Source organism: Papaver somniferum, chromosome 11 (genome assembly GCF_003573695.1).
Source record: "Papaver somniferum cultivar HN1 chromosome 11, ASM357369v1, whole genome shotgun sequence".
Taxonomy (NCBI): domain Eukaryota; kingdom Viridiplantae; phylum Streptophyta; class Magnoliopsida; order Ranunculales; family Papaveraceae; genus Papaver; species Papaver somniferum.
Window position 1 is genome coordinate 136,862,870 of NC_039368.1, and position 15,323 is coordinate 136,878,192.

The window sequence follows — 15,323 nt, forward strand, 5'->3', positions numbered from 1 at the left end:
CAGCGTTGTATGATGAGCATATTTTCTGATATGGTAGAACGGTTTTTAGAGGTCTTTATGGATGATTTTTCAGTGTTTGGTTCATCTTTTGATGAGTGCTTGCATCATTTGACATTAGTGTTGACTAGGTGTAAGGAAAAGAATTTAGTGCTTAATTGGGAAAAATGTCATTTCATGGTTAAATCAGGAATTGTGTTAGGGCACATTGTTTCTTCAAAGGGTATAGAGGTGATAAAGCCAAAGTTGACCTTATTAAGACTTTACAGGTCCCAAAAACCGTAAAAGACATTAGGTCATTCTTAGGACATGCAGGTTTTTACGTCGATTCATTAAGGATTTTAGCTTGATTTCTAGACCTCTTTGCAATTTACTTGCAAAAGACGTTAAGTTTGTCTTTGATGATGCTTGTTTAGAAGCTTTCGAGAAGCTTAAGACTTTACTCACTACCGCTCCCATAGTCCAGGCACCTAACTGGAACCTACCCTTTGAGATTATGTGTGATGCTTCAGATTATGCTATAGGCGTCGTGTTAGGTCAGTGTTGACAAATTACTTCATGTGATTTACTATGCTAGCAAAACTCTGAATGATGCCCAGTTGAACTATACAACTACCGAGAAGGAACTGTTAGCCATCGTGTTTGCCTTGGATAAGTTTAGATCCTACCTATTAGGTTCTAAGATCGTAATCTATACTGATCATGCTGCTTTGAAATACCTTTTGTCTAAGAAGGATACCAAACCTAGATTGATTAGGTGGATCCTATTGTTACAAGAATTTTCTCCAGACATTAGAGACAAAAAGGGTGCTGAAAATGTAGTAGCGACCACTTATCTAGGCTAGTTGTTAGTTCCCCTAGTGATTCCCTTCCTATAAGGGATAGCTTTCCTGATGAACAATTGTTCTCTGTTTCCCAATCACCTTGGTATGCAAATATAGTGAATTATCTTGTTACTGGTCGAACCCCTCAACATTGGGGTAAACAAGATCGTTCTAGGTTTTTAGCCGAGGTTAAGCATTTCTTTTGGGACGATCCTTATTTGTTTAAGTATTGTCCAGACCAGATTATTAGGAGATGTGTACCTGAGAGTGACCAGTCCAGTATTCTTTCCTTTTGTCATGAACATGCTTGTGGGGGTCATTTTAGTGCTAAGAAGACTTCTGCTAAGATATTGCAGTGTGGCTTTTACTGGCCTTCCTTGTTTAAGGACTCCCATAGTCACTGTGTGTCTTGTGATCGTTGCCAGAGGTTAGGGACCATTTCCCGTAGAAATATGATGCCTTTGAACCCTGTTTTAGTGATTGAGGTCTTTGATGTGTGGGGCATTGATTTTATGGGTCCATTTCCTAATTCTTTGGGTTATCTTTACATACTTTTCGCTGTAGACTATGTGTCTAAATGGGTTGAGGCGGTTCCGTGTAAAAAAAATGACCATAGGGTCGTAATTAAGTTTTTGAAAGAGAATATACTTACACGTTTTGGTACACCGCGAGCTATAATTAGTGATGGGGGTTCACACTTTTGTAATAGACCGTTTGCTCTGTTAATGAAACAATATGGTATTACCCACAAAGTAGCTACCCCGTATCACCCACAGACTAGTGGTCAGGTAGAGGTTTCCAATAGGGAAATTAAGCGTATTTTAGAGAAAACGATTAATTCCAAAAGGAAAGACTGGTCGTCGAGGCTTACTGATGCCTTATGGGCTTACCGTACTGCGTTTAAGACACCCATTGGAATGTCACCCTATCGTTTAGTATTTGGAAAGGCATGTCACTTGCATGTTGAGTTAGAGCATAGAGCCTATTGGGCTATTAAGCAGTTAAACTTTTCACTTGACAAGGCAGGAGCTCACAGAAAGCTCCAACTCAATGAGTTGGACGAGATTCGTAGAGATGCATACGATGGTGCTAAGGAGTATAAGAACAAAATGAAACTTGTGTATGATAAGAATATTTTACGGAAGTCATTTTCTCCAGGTCAAAAAGTTCTTCTGTATGACACTCGTTTGCATCTATTCCCCGGGAAACTGCGCTCTCAGTGGACCGGTCCTCTTGTGGTCCGTACTGTTTTTCCTCATGGCGCTATTGATATTGAGACATCAGATGGTACTAGTTCTTCAAAGGTTAACGTTCAGAAATTGAAGCCCTTTTTATAGCCTTTTCCTACAGGTGATGTTGAGGAGGTCCCTCTGGAGGACCCTGTTTACCCTTGATTTACCATCGAGGCGATTTGTATGTTGTATACTATTTTTGTCAGTTTTTGGTTTCACTTCACCCAGGTACTATCTTTCCGAACTCTCTCTTTACTACTTCCTCATATTACTTATATTTTTGGTACTGTTCTTTCATTCGAAACACTGAAGACAATGTTAGATTTAAGTTTGGGGGTGGGGTGGAAACTTTTTGTTTTAATAAATACACTCCAGAGCCTAGAAATTTATGCATATTAAGGATAACACTAACCAACCTAAGTGGATGGAAGCATTTTGGTTGTAGGAGTTGAGGAACCAATCTGATTAAATGGAAACATATAGAAGAGTCTATTCATAAAAGCACAGAGCTCAGGTGTTAGAAATAACATGACAGTTTCACCATATCTCGTTGCGTCCTTTTCACTTCTATTTTTATTTTATTTTGTTTTTAAACTATGTTACTCTAAGTGATTAGGTGGGGCTCACGATTCAAGTTGTTACCAATGCTAGGGTGAATTAGAGTGATTGAGATACCATGAAAAAAAAAAATTGAGACCAGACCATTTGACCAAAAGGAATAAATTCAATAAAGTCGACCACTGGAACCCTTGTATATGACAGTTGTGTTGACTTAGAGTTAGGATTATCAATCACTGGTTCCCTTGTATATGCCAGTTGTGTTGATATTAGCCAGACTAGTATCTTAGTCCATTAGGATAGGTTCATTTTTGGCCGAGGCCTTCAGACAGATATGAGGAACACCGTTCACTTAGTAAACATCAAAACCATCTACGTTTTTCTATATCCATCTCTTAATCTATCCATGTGATTGGTTTGACTCCGAATATTGATGTCCATAGTGCAACTATCTCAGTAGAGATCTGTCACTTTATATGAATTTTAGTATGCTTGAGTGCAAACTCGTGTACAGAGATTGGAATTTCGCATCAGGGTATTTCTTCCTGTAGTCAATAAGTATGCCAACCAAGGAGATTCTTTAGTGCTTTCCAAGGTTCTGCGTAGATAGTTAGGGTCTGGAGTATAAAGGAAGACCTCCCGAGACTATAACTCGGCCACTAGGGCCACCTAGGGTTTTAAAGACTTATTGCATAGCTAAATGCAATCGACGATGCCTGCGTCAGTGAGTTAGGATTTTATTTTTCAATTTTATCTTTGCTCGAGGACTAGCAAATAATAAGTTTGGGGGTATTTGATAGACACATTTTTGTGTCTAATTTGTCTCGATTCTATAATTGATAGTGCTCATTTTTTTTACTTATTACGGTGTTTTATGTGTGTAGGTATTTTTGGCCAATAATCATTTTTGAAAAAATCGGCTCGAAAAGTTGGTAAAAGCGCCCGGAGGACACATGCTATTCGAACTCTCACTATGGATAAGGGGTACCAAAATTACTAAGGGACACCCTCAGGACACCCTCAAGGAAGCTTCTATTCGCACCCCTGCTCTGGATAGTGGGCGCCTCTTCTTCACAATTCAAATGAAGCTTTTTTGGCGGGAAGCTATTGCAGCAGCGAAGAAGATCTGGAGATCGAATTTTGAGCGATTTATAAGGAGATTCAATGGCTTATTTTCGTTGGACTGGACCTGTGATAGCATAACAGGGTCATTGTGATTGATTGGACCCAACCAATTGCGCTAGATAGGCCGGGAGAAGCGAACAGATGAGGTGAAGTTTATCGGAGCTGTTATCGTCTTTTGGGTGAGATTATGTCGGAGTTTGACGTGGAGATGGATTGGGATTATCTTGATACATCGAAACAGGGTTGGTAATCCCTTTAGATTCGAAAATAGAGGAGGAAATCATCGAGTTGGCTAATACAGGGAGTTCCGTGTATTCTCGGATATTTTGGTTTATGTATGGAAGTACCAGAGGATTTTACGTTATGAATTGAGTCCTTATTCAGTCTACAGGGAGTACTTGAGAGTTTGGAGAACCAAGTTTACGCGTAGATAAGCTTGGATGGGAAAGAAATCCCTAGACTTGAGGTGGAGAAAAAGATAAGAATAACTGAGGATTTCTTGAGATTCAATCGACCTGTGGGCTATAAAAGGAGTTCGGATAGGTCATAGAAGGGTTACGCATACTTTGGGGAAGTTTAGAAACAGAACAGAGCTAAGAAAAATTCACAGAGAAGAATAGCCGAGTTGCAGTCGCGAGGAAGAAGAAGAAGAACAGAGAACCGTCACCTTTTCTTTCAAACTGTAACAATTTTCCAACAACTATTACTGTTAGTGTTTCTTTGTAACACTGCTTTCTGTAACAGTGGGTTCTGTAACAATTAAATTTGTTACAAACAAGCTGTTCATACCTTCTTCTCTATTCAATCAACTTTTGAGCAACAAACATGTATTTTGAGCAAGTGATTAATATGAGGAGCTAAACCCCATTGCTGAGGCGATAGAGGAAGCTATTTTTCCAACAAGAAGTGGTATATTGTATTTCATCTATTTATTGCAATTATGATTATGATTATTTGCCTTGAGCTATAATTGAATATGATTTTTACTTGAGTGATTGTGATCTATTTTGATGAAGTATGCTTAGTTTATAGACTTTTGATGCTTCATATTTGATATTTAAAATTATTGCTTTTGAAAATCTATTTGTTGCAATGTTTTAGAATCAAATTGAATGAGAAAATTGCATAAATATAAAGATTGGATTAAATCACTTTGAACTTGAAAAAATAGTGGAATCTTAGCCTCAGTTGTCTTTTAATATTGATATCAACTTTGTCAGCGTTTGCTATAATTATTAGTGAGTTTTTTATTTTAGTTTTTGAATTTAAGTCTATATTTTATCCTTCGCAAGTCTGAGAATCGAACCACTTTTACCACTATCTATAAAATACATCAAAAAGCAAGGAAAATAAAAGTAATTTGTTTAAGACTTTAAAGAATTTAGAATATGACCTTAGAATTTGAAACAAAAGGGATTTCGGAAACATTTTTAAGAACATATCTAACATCTTAGAGAACATAGAAAAGGAAAATAAGAAACCTTATAGTTTGGAGACAAAAATCAGAATTGAGCAGTTACAAAATGAGCTAGCAAATTTGAATGAAATAGAAAAATTTTCTTGGGTCCAACATTTTAAAGAAAATCGGATAAATAAAAATGATAAATATACGGAAGTTTTTCAACAATATGCTTCTGATAGAAATAGGTATAACAGAATTCATACCCTTAGGGATAGTACAGGTCTGTGGATAGAAGGGCAACAACAGTTAAGTCAACTCCTCACAAACCATTTTAAGAATATTGCTAGTACTGGTAATAACAACATTGATCCTATATTTGATAGCATATTAACCCCTTTAATTGATGATAATGATAATGGTAGGCTCCTTAATATTCCTGATGAAAATGAAATTAAAAGAGGCCTTATTTTTGATGAATGCTTGGGGGGCGCCAGGTCCAGATGGTTTCCCCCTGGCTTTTACCAACAACATTGAGATTTACTTAAGGATGGCATTATTAATTGGGTCCAAAAAGTTTTTAAAGACAAAAGTTTTAATCAGAAAATCAATCACTCTTTTATCACGCTTATTCCTAAAACTAAAATGCCTAAAAACCCTAGTGATTTTAGACCTATTAGTCTTAGTAATGCTTTGTATAAGATAGTGACTAAAATCATAGCCAATAGGATTAAAACCCTGTTAGATAAGATTATTTCTCAAAACCAATCTGCTTTTATCCCTCATGGACAGATAACAAATAATATTGTACTTGCTCATGAAAACCTTCATACCATGAAAACCAGTAAAAGAAAGACTGGTCATATGGCTTTGAAACTTGACCTTTCAAAAGCTTTGACATGCTTGAATGGAACTTCATTATGTTTGTTCTCAAAAAAATTGGTTTTTCAAAGGATTTCTGTGATCTTATTTATAATTGTATCTCCACTGTTTCGTCGGCTGTGCTTGTTAACGGTTCTCCGGGTGAAAAATTCTTTCCTACTAGAGGAATTAGACAGGGTGATCCTATGTCACCCTATATCTTTATCATTTGCATGTAAGATTTCTCTAAGCTTCTTTTTCATGCTAAAAGCACGGTCAAAGTTGCTGGTATAAAGGTTAATAAAAATTGTCCCCCCTGTTTCTCATTTATTTTTGGCGGATGATTCCTTTTTATTTACCACTACTAATATTGTTCAGGCTAGAAATCTGTTGGATACTCTTAGGATTTTTAGTGATTCTTCAGGGCAGATTGTTAATTATCAGAAGTCTGGTATTTATTTTAGTAAGAAAGTTGAAAACAAGCACTGTAAATTGTTAGCTAGGATTCTTAAGGTTGGTAGAATTACAAAAAATGACCCCTACTTAGGAACTCCCTTGTTTTTCAATAGATCTAAGAGTTTCAATTATCAAAATCTTCTAGATCGAGTTTACAATAGAGTTCAGGGGTGGAAAGCCAAATTCCTTTCCCAAGCAGGAAGAACTTGTTCAGTCACTAGTGCAAAGCCTGTGTACCAAATGATGTGTTTTCTCTTGCCTAATAAAACCTTAGACAAACTGAATGCTCTACAAAGGGAATTCTGGTGGCAAAAAAACAAAAACAATAGAGGTTTGTATCTTAAAGCTTGGGATTTCATTTGTACTAGTAAAGCAAATGGAGGTTTAGGGATTAAAAATCCGCATAAGTTTAATCTTGCTTTACTCACCAGACTTGCTTGGCGTCTTATTAAAAATCCTGATAAGTTGTGGTGTATCATCTTGAAAAGTAAATATTTCCCAAATTCTGAGCCTCTTAGTTACAAGAATAAATCTGTTAAGTCATGGGTATGGACTAGCATTTGTAAAGGTCTTGATATTATTAAAGAAAATCACTGTTGGATGATAGATAATGGTAGAGATATAGAAGTTTGGACTGATAAATGGCTCCCTCAAGTGGAAATTCCTAAGCCAAAAAGTAATGATCGTATGCATCTAGTATCCAAAGTGTCTGAATTAATGGATGATGAAGGAAAATGGAAGTCCCAACTCATTCATAGTGTGTTTGATAGAGACTCCATGAAAAAATTTAGGATGCTTGATACTGTTAATGATGTCACTAAAAAAGATACTCTGATATGGATTGGTACAAAATATGGTTCTGTTTATGTTAAGTCTGCTTATAATTTTCTGTGTGATAGAAATCATGGCAACACCCCTGTTGAATGGAAAGGTATTTGGAAACTCAATATAACGCCTAGAGTTAAGATCTTTTTCTGGAAAACTTTAAGTGAATGCTTGCCTATTAGAGAGTTATTGGGAAGACATACTCCCATTGATCTTCACTGCCCCTTGTGCAATAGTTATGTTATCGAAAGTGTTAACCATATTTTCACAAAATGTATTTTCTCTGAAGCTGTCTGGAGAGGGTTATCCATCTCTCATCATTTCTACTCTGCTGTTAATTTGTCTTACAAGGACTGGTGTCTTGTGTGGCTGAATGATAGAAACAATAGAGATTTCCTTGCTTATGTGCTCTGGTATATCTGGAAGTATAGATGTAAGGTGGTTTTTGAGAATGTTATCCCTAACCCAAAAGACTTAATTGAGTTTATTAGGAAAGACAGTCCTCAATACCTTAAAAAAAAATTAATATGATTTGTGATCAGAGACTAAAGGTTGTTCCTGTTTGTGATATATCTCATCCAACTTGTTTTCATAATGGTTATGACAGAAATCAGGGAGTTTCCTCTTACATTTATTTCGATGCTGCTTTTCATAGTAAGGAAAATAATTTTGCTTACGTGGTTGTTGAAGTTAATGAAAGTGGGTGTATTATGGATTTTACAGGCGGAACAGGTTGGTGCACCAGCGCAGAAGAAGCTGAATCCAGAGCCTGCCGAGAAGCTACAAGATGGGCTAGAAGGAGAGGAAATGAAAGATTAATCTTCCTCAAAGATAATCAAAATGTGATAAACAGTATCAAGAAGAACAATTTTTCTGTAAATTGGACTTCAAAAGTTTTCATTATGCAAGCCTTAGAGTCCAATAATTTTCCTGAATGTTCTTCCTTTGTTTATATTCGGAGGTCCTGTAATTATTTAGCGGATAATTTAGCTAAATTCCTTAACAAACATGTGCATGTACATGTTGATTCTAGACTTTGGGACAAGTCTAGAAAGAAAAAATGGTCTAGTGTCCTATGTAATGGAAACAATGTAATTCCTTTCTGTTAGTTTTATGGAATGTCTGTTTATCAAAAAAACAAAAATTGGGTATCTTTAAGGTATATGGTTCTTTCTCTTCGCGATGTATTTATAATTGATATCTTCATTTTTTGTATTAGGATTCTTATTATCTTGTATTTTGATGTTTTTGTTATTCTTGCAAGCGATTATGTAATCAAATTTTGATTTGAATAAATTGAAATTGTTAATTGACCAAAAAAAAAACATCAAGTTAAGGTTGATGCCTTCGAATATTAACATAGTGAAGAAGAAAACTATATACCACCTAATTTCGCCTCTAGAAAATGATCCACAAATCAGTTTTACAAGGCCAAATTCCATCGCATATCTTCTAAGGAATCTCCATAAATTGGCAGATTTGGAGTTGTGGCTGCTACAGTGGGATTCGTCTCAAGGAAAATAAAATAGACTACACAATGGTGAGAGAGAGATACAATTTTGGGCGACAGACTGTTTTAAAGGGTGGTGCTATGCTAGATTGGTGATTCAAATTTCAAACAACGCCCTATGACTAAAGTTGCTATAATGGTTAAAAAAATTCATAGGAATTACCAATTTAATGAAACCGGCCGGTGAAGACTATGAATTCACTCATAAGAAAGAAAAGATTACAGGGACTAACTCCTTACATCATTGAACAAAATACAACAAAAGAAGCCAATAGATATTGATTAATGGGGAAGTATGTTTTAGAGCATGCCAAGAGGTAGAGGTGTAAATTGGGATGGGCCATCAGGTTTAAGGCACAACACAACATGTTAAAATTCGAGCATAGGACGGCACAACACGTGACCGGCTCAGCACGGGCACAACACGTTTGTTTAATGTGTTGTGCTGTGCCAGACAAATAGGCACACCGGAACAGCACAGCACGCGGCACATGTTAGCAAGCGGCACAGCACAGCAAGCGAAGAAAGCACGCCACGTCATGCGTAAAATACTACACAATACATCATATTTGATGCATATTTCACAAAAAAAAAATCATTGTTTTAGCCAATTTATGACATTTTATTTTCGTTATGCTAATTTATTTTAATAATAATACATTTACTAACTAAAATATCTTAAAAATATTTATTTTGGAGAACATAAAATAAGTATACTAGCAAAGCCCAGCACGATACAACACGTTTATTTTTCTGGCACAACACAGCACGGCACGCCATTTAGCACAGCATAGCACAACACATCTGAATCTCTGACACAACCCAGCACAGCACGCAGCAGCTAAGCACGTGACTTCGTGGACCGGGTTGTCCCGGGCCGACACGTTTTACACCTCTACCAAGAGGTTCAATTCTGGCTAAATTATCATTTTGAGGTTTGTTACAACGGTGTAAATGACATGATTTGTCATAGCAATTGGTTCCTTGTTATAACTTATATTTAAAATGTAGATAACATGAATTTTCTGTAACAGTTCTTTTCCGCATTCAGTCTATAAGAACTTATGTGCATATATTACGTACACTCTACAGATGCGATTCATTCTACATTGCTTTCTTGGATGGTAAAAGAGGAAGTAGCGATGTATCAGAATCCAACGATTTCAGAAGGAAATCATCCTTGAGATTGTGGAGGAAAATGAAAATAACGCAAATATTATACATATAGCGTTATATGTTTTTACCGGTAATCTTTATGCTAATCTTGACTAGCCTGCTTTAAGAATTTGATTGTGTGATCTATCAACTCGATGAAGATGCTAAGGTGTATTGAGAACGTTAGCATGTTTGTCTATCAACAGCTATTAGTCTAACTCTAGTTTTAATTAGAATCCTGTAATGATTGTTTATTAGTCCAACTCATATTTTAATTGAATTTTCCTTGAGATTCCAGTCTTATATAATTCGCACAGGAGGTCGGTTCAGAAGCTCCACCTAGTCGTCCATCAAGTATATGAATGATGCAGTTCACCGTTCCATTAAAAATCAGTAATGCAGAAAAAGATAAAGGTTGCCATTGTCTGTATATCTTGAAATGTTTCGTTCTGCCCCTTCTGTCATTTTCTTCCAACATTTTAGCAGTTGTTGTTTTTGTGAATGAGTCACCCAATTATAGTTGAAGCTAAATTAGTCAGATGTTGAGGCTAATTCGGCATTCGGAGCATAAACCTTTACCACATATAAGTCCACATTTAAAGACCTCTCAATTTTCCTTATAATAAAGTGAATCATGCATATTCGTGAGACTCGTTATAAACTTACTTGTGAGTCTACATGAGCACTGACGGACCTACAACTGGGCTAAAAGGGGGCTTTAGTCTGGGTAGTGTTCCCAGTCCATAAGCCAAAAAAAAAAAATCTGCTCGACCAAGGTTTTTAGAAAAGGAAATTTATCTTTCCTGGGTCCGTCCCTGTACAGGAGCAAAAGTGTAAATGACATGATTGTTCATAACAATTGGTTTCATTCCTTGCTATATCGAATGTGGACGACATGAATTTTCTCCAACAGTTAATTTCCTCGTTCAGTTTTCTAGGTGCTTACGTGTATATATTCAGTTGTTTAGATGCTCTTTGTTTTTCATTTGCTTTCTTGGATGGTAACACATCAAATTTTTCAAAAGTTGAGGAAATCATCCTTGAGATTATGGAGGAAAATGAAAATGAGTAAATGTTATACCTTACCTGCTCCAACCGTCTAGTGATTTGTATCTTTTATCATTATTTTGGCTCGATTGCCTAAAGAATTCAAGATGTGATCCATATGGTGGATGAATATTCTGAAGTTTATACCAAAATTTTCAACTTTTTTTTTAATAGGCAAAATAAGAAGATTACATATCACCCTTTAACACACTGTGGTCGCTACAAAGAGTTGGTAATAACCAGATCGGTGGGATAGCCCAGACCATCTGACTCACATTAGTCTTAGCCCACTGAGCCAGATCGTGTGCTGCTTTATTAGCAAATCGATGTACATAAGTGAAACGAAGAGACTTGAATTTAGGGATTAGGTTTTTCACATCTTGAAATAGAAAGTGAGTTCTCTGGTCTCCCAGAAATGTCTTCTGATTGATTTGCTGCAAGGTATTCATGACATCACTTTCAATGATAATTTGATCTTGTTTGTTCTTCCACGCATGATTTAGGGCATCTCTAATGGCTCGGATCTCCGCTTATTCTGCTGAGAAGCAATCCAAGTAAGTTGCTTGAGCAAAAATGAATATTAGTTTTGAATTTCTGATAATGAACCCCATCCTCCTTCTTTAGAGTTTAGATTCCAAGCACCGTCAGTATTTATCTTTATCCAATCTGTTGGAGGAGCCTCTCATGGAGATGTTAACTGATGGGGTGTTATTGCAGATATCTTGTTCATGATTGGAGCTTTAGGGGTATCTATCAACATGGATTTCGCTCTTGCCCAGATTGTCGAAGGTTCTTCTAGTAAGTCATTGTGGTCGATCTCATTTCTGCTTGTCCAAATTGACCCAAATTCTCAACTGTTCTTTACAACCCGCTGTTTTGGAACTTTAAATAGTTTTAATTCTTTATCAAATAATTTCAATGTTTTATTGGAATATAACAAGTTTAACGGGCTTTTATCAGTGAAATCTTAAGAAAGAAGGCCTTGTTTTTCTTCTCCGGTAAATGTGGTGGAGAAGTATGTATCAGTTTCCGGAGTAATTTTAAGGTGTCAATGCCATGGATCAAGATTTCACTTTTGGTTTTGCCAAATCAATTAAAATCATTTTATTTTTATTTTTGCAATGTTTATGGATGGGTCGGTTTAGAATTCATAAATTGCAAAAACAATTGCACATTTACACCACTGGTTCCCAAAGTCCCAAAGGTCTTTTGTCAACTTAAGATAAATCTGAAACAAGTGAATCCAATTTGCTCTTTAGCTAATTCCTTCTTCTTTAGCTCGAAGCATTATTCATTAATCAGTTTGAAGCTCAAATTTTTATCCTCAACTTCCCAATAAATTGGTGAGATTTGGACTAGGTGCTGTTGCAGTATGACTTGACAACAACAAGTCTTCTACAACAGATTATCTGTGTTGCAGGTTCCATATTTAATCAGGATTCAGGGTTCATAAGGGAAAGGAAGTAAGGGAAACTCGAATTTTACCTTGTAGCAGTTGCTGTTTTTGTGGATGACTCACCCAACTGGATGCCATTGTTTGAAGCTAAATCAATCAAGTTTTTTTTTTTAATTGTATTTAAGCTGTCTATTTCTCCATAACAAGAAATTTTAAGTTCTATGAACAATTTGTCATTCAGAGCATAAACCCTGCACCACATAAGTCCACCTTAGTGGCTTATTGCGATAGCAATTGTAACCAACCACCTCCCAATACCCCGAAACATTCATTCAAATTAGGAAGGCGAAATCATTACTACTTCACTTCAAAAATCACTTTCAGAAGATTAATGAATTCAAATTGCAAATACCAAAGAGTCTCATAAATTCAATTTCAACCACTAGATTTAAGTTTGTTTTCTGGTCTTTCAGTTGCACCTTAAACAATGCTGTTAACAAGCAAAACCAAGCTTATTTTTACCTCGTCCCGGGTCTATCTTAAAAAAGCAGAAATAAGGCAAAAGACTAACAAGTATACAATGTGGCAGAGTTGCAAGGGACCATAAAGAAATGTAATTACAGAGAAGAGCATTCAAATTTATAACTTAGATTTCAATGTCACACAGTGTGATTTTTGTTCTGTGTACACAGCAACGTAACTTACATAGATTTGAAGACACTAGAAAGAAATGCAGATTTATAAGCTATTTAGTAAACATATAAGCAAAGATATATAGTACCTTAAGAACTTGATCCTCAATGGCAAGAGTTGAGCAAAGAGGAGACGAATGCCAATATTATGCCTGCAAATGGCATGGGAATTATAGGGATATTGAGGCAGAACTAATACCTAAACAAGCTGTCTATTCCGTAGAACCGAAGAATAAACACTCTATGCCTGCAAATACTGATGAAATCTCTGCTGAAACCAACCGAAGAATTCCTGGAATGCAGCCCCTCAAGGAAACCGCAACAGGATGAAGTTCCGTGGAACCTGGGAGAAATTTCTCTAACCATGGGTGTTCACAGCTTCCCAGACCAAGTTTTTGGGGATTGGATTTGTAACGTCTCTTGCTTGTAATGCTGCATTTCTTAGAGTTCCAATGGTAAGTACATTAGCTTCCCAAAAGGACACACATGTATAAGGTAGCTTATGCTTGGAACATAGTTCCTTCACGAATGGAGAGATTTTCCTCAAATGACACCTAGGCAATCTAGGGAACAAGTGATGTTCAACCTGATATTGTAATCCACCATGAAACCAATCCATCCAAGAAGGGCATGTAATATCAAGGGAACCCGTTGTTTGCTTCTCAAACCAATCATTTCCACTAGGAGGGCCCATATAGATACTCGAAGAAAAATGGTTCAAACAGAACTGAACATGTTGAATTCCAGTAACAGAAAAACTTGCAATCACAAACATCACTCTTTCACCCCAATTCGGCAAATAAGAAACAAGTAGAGGAAACCAAATCCAAAACACAAGTAGACCCAAAATCTCCTGCCCTCTATTCCTCACGGGTCTCTTCGAAAGCAGCAACATGAAAGATTGAGCAAACAAATTGATCCTAGCTAAACACATGACAGGATAAAATGTCCAATGCTGATAACTCACTAAGAACCTAGTAAACGAATCAAACTTCATAGTCCTATCATAGAAGTAAGACACCAACGAATTAAAAAACTGCGAGGACACGGCGAAAAACGGCATATGCTGAAGATCTGGATCAAAATCAAGACTATTACAAGCAATATGATGTGCATTGTGATTCCATTTCCACCAAGCAATACAAATCCCAGATAAACAATTACCAGTAAGCACTTGAGCAAATCGATTATACTCAGGTGTTGACATAATCTGATAATGTCCTGAATCATGACCTAACCAACCACTTTGAATCCATACAAACCCCATCATTCCACCACAACCAAGATGAACCCAGACATTATCAGACATTAAAATACCATAAACACTTAAAAAGAGCAAAACCACAATCACAATCATAGAAATTGCAACCCCATGACCCTTTTTCTCATATAAACCAGCTCTAGTGAATTCAGAAACCAATTTCCTATAATCTCTAGAAACTTCAGAAACCTGATAATCTTTTAAATACCCAATGAAGAATTGATCAAGATATTTCCATGCTGAACCAGGATGAAATGCAACAAATGCATTGGTAACATCTTGACCAGCTAGATTAAGTAATGGGGTTTCACCACCTGGATGATTTTTCATCCAATCTGTTACATTATAGACTTTCCCTTGTATTGAGATCCATAGATCTCCAACTTTATTGTGAGTTTTTAATTCTTCAGTTGTAATGTAGTGTTTCTCTTGATCTTCCATTTGACAGAAACAAAATCAAAATTATAACTTTCAGGAAAAGAAAAAAAAAGTGAGTACCTTTAAGTTGTTCAGATCTTTTTCTGCTGAACCCTTTGTTTTTTTTTTTTTTCTGGAACAGAATATCTATCTTGATCTTGATAATGATTTTTTAGAGAATCTTGTGAATAATTATCCTCCCTATATTTTATGAGTAGTTGTTGTAAATATGGAAAGAGGGTGTGTTGGATACAGGGACAGGGAGACCATAGTAGTAGGCACTGTGGAGTAGTAGTACTAGAATACTAATAGTGGTGGTGAGAGTGTCAGTACTGAGGAGGAGATTTTTTTAAACCAGGGTGGCACTTTTGGAATTGGAGGAGCATTAATTGAAGATGGGTCAGCAGCATATTCCATTGATTTATACTATCCAATGTTTTTTTTTTTTTTACCAAAACAGCCAAATCGTTTGCTCATTTTATTATTCTTGGATTTAAGGACTTGATTCTTGACCATTTTTCTGATGAAAATAATGAGATTCGGAAGTCTGGTCAAGGTTCAACACGAC

At 36.3% G+C, this 15,323-nt stretch overlaps 2 protein-coding genes across 2 annotated transcripts; one reads left to right on the forward strand and one right to left on the reverse strand.

The window, feature by feature from the left end:
* Positions 1-11,361: 11,361 nt before the first annotated feature.
* On the forward strand, positions 11,362-12,617 carry LOC113320120. The gene is made up of 4 exons (XM_026568058.1): positions 11,362-11,381; positions 11,493-11,543; positions 11,707-11,787; positions 11,950-12,617. Exons 2-4 carry the CDS (start codon positions 11,503-11,505, stop codon positions 12,326-12,328), a joined length of 501 nt encoding a protein of 166 aa, XP_026423843.1. The 5' UTR covers positions 11,362-11,381; positions 11,493-11,502; the 3' UTR covers positions 12,329-12,617.
* A 385-nt stretch (positions 12,618-13,002) lies between these two features.
* On the reverse strand, positions 13,003-15,075 carry LOC113322696 (acyl-lipid (9-3)-desaturase-like). Its single transcript, XM_026570835.1, has one exon. It carries the CDS (start codon positions 14,777-14,779, stop codon positions 13,436-13,438), a length of 1,344 nt encoding a protein of 447 aa, XP_026426620.1. The 5' UTR covers positions 14,780-15,075; the 3' UTR covers positions 13,003-13,435.
* Positions 15,076-15,323: the final 248 nt, after the last annotated feature.